We start from the raw sequence: 5,688 nt of genomic DNA, 5'->3' as shown, positions 1-5,688 counted from the left end.
AAAAAAAAAAAAAGAACATACTTTGCTTTGAACTTCTTTTAAAAATAATTTAATTAATGATCTTTAAAAATTTACATAGCACACCTGTTGAAAATCAGTGGTCTGGCCTTTGCAGTAAGCAATTTTTTTAAACTCCCAGAGGGGGCCTTGAGAATGAAAAGACATACTACTGTTTTCACCATTTTACAGCTATAATCGTGGAAGGCCACAAAGTTAGTATGTGGCAAACCTAGCCAGATGCGTTCCTGTTATGCAACATGACCTTCTGAAAAAGGTGCTCAAATATAATTCCTACTCTCGAAAAGTTTATAGTTTATCCCTGGAGTTGCCAATCCTAAAGGACATAGAATTTTATGTAGTTACTACTACTATTTTTTTTTGAGACAGAGTCTCACTTTGTCACCCTCTGTAGAGTGCTATAGCGTCACAGCAACCTCAAACTCTTGGGCTTAAGTGATTCTCTTGCCTCAGCCTCCAAGTAGCTGGGACTACTGGCATCTGCCACAGTGTCCAGCTATTTTTTGGTTGTAGTTGTCATTGTTTGTAGGCCGGGGCTGGATTCGATCCCACCAGCTCCAGTGTATGTGGCTGGTGCTCTGGCCACTAAGCTACAGGCGCCAAGCCATAGTTGTTACTACTAAAGTGGTTCATTTTTCTCTTTACAGATGACAGACGCTGGGCGATGCAGAATTTTTCTCCCCTGTGTTCCATTGTGTTGCTGGAACGTTTGGAAAACTCCACTGTAAAGTTCTTGACCAGCTATCCTGGTGTATCCTACATTTTTATGCAAGAGGTAGAACCAGTTTTCACTTCAGAGCTTTGCTAATTACTTGTACCCAAAAAGCACACAATTAAATGGTTGTATAAGATACACGTCTGAAAATAGGTCTGTCCTGTTAGTGCTGTAGGTCCTATAGAATCTAATACGTGTGTATAGTAAATAGTATAGAAAGGTACCTTATGAAAGTTGTCTCTGTTCACCCTCTTTAGTTTCGTTCCCCAGTAAAAGCCATCTTTCATATTGTACTTGGTTAAATACCTTTTTTTTTAGAGACAGAGTTTCACTTTGTCACCCTTGGTAGAGTGCTGTGGTGTCACAGCTCACAGCAACCTCCTGCTCTTAGGCTTAGGTGATTCTCTTGCCTCAGCCTCCCGAGTAACTGGGACTACAGGTGTCCACCACAACACCTGGCTATTTTTTTGTTGCAGTTTGGTCAGGGCTGGATTAGAACCTCCCACCCTTGTTATATGGGGCTGGCGCCCTACTCACTAAGCCATAAGCACCGCCCTTTTCTTTTTTTTTTTTTAATTGCAGTTTGGCTGGGGCCAGGTTCGAACCTGCCACCCTCTGTATATGGGGCCAGCACTCTACTCACTGAGCCATAGGCACCGCCCTAACTCCTTTTTTTTTTTTTTAGACAGAATCTCACTTCTTGCCTCCAATAGAGTGCTGGGGTGGTGTACCTCACAGCAACCTCAAACTCTTGGGCTCAGATGATCATCTTGCTTCAGCCTCCCAAGTAGCTAGGACTATAGGTGCCTACCACAACCACCAGCTATTTTTTAAAGATGAGGTCTTGCTCTTGCTTAGGCTGGTCTTGAACTCCTGAACTGAAGTGAAACACCTTGGCCTCCTAGAGTGCTGGGATTGCAGGCATGACCCACTTCTCCCAGCCTGCCTTATGGATTTTTATGATTTTTTTTTTTAATTTTAATTTTTTTGTTTTTGAGACAGAGTCTCACTGTGTTGCCATGGCATCACAGCTCACAGCAATCTCAAATTCTTGGGCTTAGGTGATTGTCTTGGCTCAGCTTCCCTAGTAGCTGAGACTGCAGGTGCCTGCCACCACGCCCGGCTATTTTTTGGGTTGCAGTTGTCATTGTTGTTTAGCTGGCCTGGGCCAGGCTTGATCCCACCAGCATCGGTGCACATGGCTGGCACCATAACCACTGTGCTGTGGTCACTGAGCCTGTTGTTCCATCCTTTCCTTTACTCACCTCTACATTTTTCCTGGCTATGTTACTGACTTTCTAAAGTCAAGCGCTATCACTGTCATCTCCCGTGAGCCAGAAGGTTGAGTCTAATCTGCAGAGAGTGGACAGATTGTGAGGTGTGAGGAAGAATCAAGGAGTAACTCTGGACTTTCTGGCCCCCCCATCTAGTGCATGGTGTTGGCATTGTCTGACGTGGGAGTACTTGGAGGAGCAGGTTTCACTATGCTGACTTTGAGATGCCAGTTACACATCCAACTGGAGATGTCAAATGGGCAGTTGAATACGCAAGTCTGGAGTTCTGAGAAGAGTCTGGAGATATAAATATGGGAACATTTAGTATAGAGGACGTCCAAGGCCATGAGATGGGGCAATAACAGTCAGGAAATTGGTAATAGATAGAAACAAAATCGTTCAAGGTTGAAGCCCTGAGACACTTCAAGAGGAGGACTAGGCAAAGGTGAGGGAGCAGCAGACGAGTCTGAGAAGGAGAAGGAGCTGGTGTTAGAGGAGAACCAGGCTCGGAGTCGGGAGCTGTCACCCTGGGTAGAGTGCTGTGGCATCACAGATAACACCAGCCTCAAACTCCTGGGCTTAAGTGAGTCTCTTGCCTCATCCTCCCAAGCAGCTGGGACCACAGGCACCTGCCACAACGCCCAGCTATTTTTTGGTTGCAGCTGTCACTGTTTGGCGGGCCTGGGCTGGATTTGAACTCACCACCTTAGGTGTATGTGGCTGGCGCCTTAGCCACTTGAGCCACAGGTACTGAGCCTAGCAATTTTTTAAAAAAAATTTTGTGGAGAGCAGGTCTAGGTAGGTTGACTGGTGTGGTCTGCTGGGCTTAAGCCATTGTTTTGCCTCCACTTCCCAAAGTGTTATGGTTATAGGTGTGAGCCACGATGCCCAGCCAGGAAGTCTATAATAGCTTCTCATGTGAACAGCTGTGGCAAATTCTGTTGATGGTCACATACGTTCTGAGAAAGGAGCGTTGGCTATGATTCTTTCATAGCTCAAACTCCTCAGTCTGGAGGAGTTTCAGCATACCATGGGGGGATAGGCTGAGAAATGTGGTTAAAAGCCTGGAGAGAGCGCAAAGAAGAACTTTGCTTGTTTTTTTTTTTTTGCAGTTTTTGGCTGGGGCTGGGTTTGAACCCGCCATCTCAGGCATATGGGGCCGGCGCTCTACTCCTTTGAGCCACAGGCTCCACCAGAACTTTGTTTTTGTAGAGTTTAGCTGTGCAGGGAAGGAGAGAAATGAAGCAGTAGTTGGAGGATAGGTGTATATTTTGTTATGAAGGGTGAAAAAAGCAACATGCTTGAACATAGCAGGTTCGGATGCTCCAGAGGACAGGAGAATTGATGGTGCAGTAGAGAGGGTGGAGGGTGACGGGAGCTGTGTTGTGTGGGTTGGGAGCACTGGCAGGTTGTCAGTAGTAGCCAGAGGAGGGTGCCGGAGGCAGTTGTGAGTATTTCCTGCTTGTAGTCAAGGTCGTCCTTGCAGGAGATGGTAGGTAGGTGTTGGGGGTTTGAAGGGGAGAATAAAGGATGCAATGAGAGCAGGATATAGCTGGGACTACAGGCACCCGTCACAATACCCGGTGACTTTATGTTGCGGTTGTCATTGTTGGTTAGCTGGCCTGGCTGGGTTCGAGCCTGCCACCTTTAGTATATGTGACTGACACCGTGACCACTGTGCTACCGGTGCCAAGCCAGGGGGTTTCACTCTTGCTCTAGCTGGTCTCGAACTTCTGATGAGCTCAAGCCATACACTGTCCTCAGCCTCCCCAAGTGCTGGGATAGAGGTGTGAGCCACCTCGCCAGCCTGTGATACCTTTGTCAGTGTAATGAATTGCAGGAGGGCATGTGCATGGCGGCTCCTCCGTCATCCTCTTCTACGTGGTCAGCTTACTCCACCCGACTTCACCTGTGGCTTGTGCTTCCGTTCTGCGGGGCTTTCCCTGTACTTTCCTGATTCTCCTGCCCTGGGACTTCGCAGACCTTCTACATCATTTCAACTAATCTCTATGTCTTTGTCTTGTCTTGTCTTTTTTTTTTTTTTTTTTTTGAGACAGTCTTACTTTATTCCCCTCCGTAGAGTGCTGTGGTGTCACAGCTCACAGCAACCTCCAACTCCTGGGCTTAGGTGATTCTCTTGCCTCAGCCTCCAGAGTAGCTGGGACCATAGGCACCGGCCACAGCACCTGGCTGTTTTTTTGTTGCAGTTTGACTGGGGCCAGGTTTGAACCCCCCACCCTCGGTATATGGGGCTGGCGCCCCGTTCTTTGTCTTTTTGCTTTCTATTTTAGGAGATTGCTTTGACTTTATTCCAGATCACCACCCTGTTCTACAGTTGTGGGGCTTCTCTTGAGTTTTTCTTATGGCAGTCCTGCTTTATTGTGCATCTTCTTTTTCTCTAAAGTTTCCTGTAGAGGTGACAGCAGCTTGAGAGTGAGCATAAGCTGTGAAAACTGAGATGGGGACACCTTCAGGAATAGAGTTGATGAGACATGCTGATGGGTTGGGCTTTAGAAGAATGGAAAGGATCAGATTTGTTTTTGGTAGCCCATGACTCTGTGAGACGTAGTTAATTTAGAACAGAAAAATAAAATGCATTTCTTCCTTTCCTTTCTTAAAGTTTAAATTGTTAATTTCAGAGTTCAGCTTTCCGGGTTACTCCTGAATATTTCACCTTGAGGTCTATTGGCATCAAAAGAGAAAGGAAAAAAAAAGGTGTTCATTTATCTGAGAGTGCCCTTTCCACATTGGAAGAGTTGGTCAATGTTTCTTGTGGTAAGTTGGATATTTTGATAAATTTGAGTGTTTATCCACCAAAATCTCAATGATTACTACTCAGAATCCTATGGAAGATGGCTAATTCTTGGAATCAATGTTCATTTCGCCTCCAGAAGAAGTAGATGGCTGCCCTATCATTCTAGTTTGTGGATCTCAGGACGTTGGGAAGTCAACATTTAACAGATATCTGATTAACCAGTTGTTAAATAGGTAAGTGCTTTTATTATGGTTTTGACATTATTACTAGATATTACTAGATTTTTTGGCATGAATGGAATTTTTTATTTTTGAGACAGTGTCACTTTGTTTCCCTTGGTAAAGTGCCATAGCATCACAGCTCACAGCAACTTCAAACTCTTGGCCTTAGGCAAGAGTTGCCTCAGCCTCCTGGGTAGCTGGGACCCCAGGCGCCCACCACAATGCCTGGCTATTTTTTGGTTGTAGTTGTCATCGTTGATTAGCAGGCCAGGGCCGGTTTTGTACCCTCCAGCCCCAGGTGTATGTGGCCGGCGCCCTAGCCACTGAGCTACAGGCACCACGCCATGAAGTTTGAGTTAAGACACTGGGTGGGCACGTGTCTGGGCTGCAGGGATTCCACAGCTCCGTGTATGCCTTGCTCGGCTCGGGGCTGCCATTTTAACCAGCTTGCTTTGGAACGTCATGACTGACTGTGTTAGGGTGGAGCAACTGCCTTGGCTGTGGGCAAACTTGCAGGAAGAGGTGCTTAGACCCAGACTCTGTTTCTGTGCAGATGGTATTTGTGAATCCAGAGATTCAAAGTAGGTATAAGTTCTTTTTATTTTTTTATTTTTTTTTGAGACGGAGCCTCAAGCTATCCCCCTGGGTAGAGTGCCATGGCATCACGCTCACAGCAATCTCCAACTCCTGGGCTCAAGCGAGTCT

General features: G+C 46.2%; 1 protein-coding gene across 1 annotated transcript in view; it reads left to right on the top strand.

Annotated features, from left to right (window-relative positions):
* Window positions 1-5,688, top strand: part of NOL9 (nucleolar protein 9) — a 23,017-nt gene that overhangs the window by 2,739 nt on the left and 14,590 nt on the right. The window contains exons 3-5 of the mRNA XM_003793327.3: window positions 666-793; window positions 4,647-4,782; window positions 4,899-4,995. Of these exons, the coding sequence (XP_003793375.1) occupies window positions 666-793; window positions 4,647-4,782; window positions 4,899-4,995 (361 nt within the window). The remainder of the gene's footprint in view (window positions 1-665; window positions 794-4,646; window positions 4,783-4,898; window positions 4,996-5,688) is intronic.

This window comes from Otolemur garnettii, unplaced genomic scaffold (genome assembly GCF_000181295.1).
Source record: "Otolemur garnettii isolate 467f Iridium unplaced genomic scaffold, OtoGar3 scaffold00067, whole genome shotgun sequence".
NCBI lineage: Eukaryota > Metazoa > Chordata > Mammalia > Primates > Galagidae > Otolemur > Otolemur garnettii.
The sequence above is the reverse complement of the archived record's forward strand: the minus strand, read 5'-3'. Positions and strand labels throughout refer to the sequence as shown.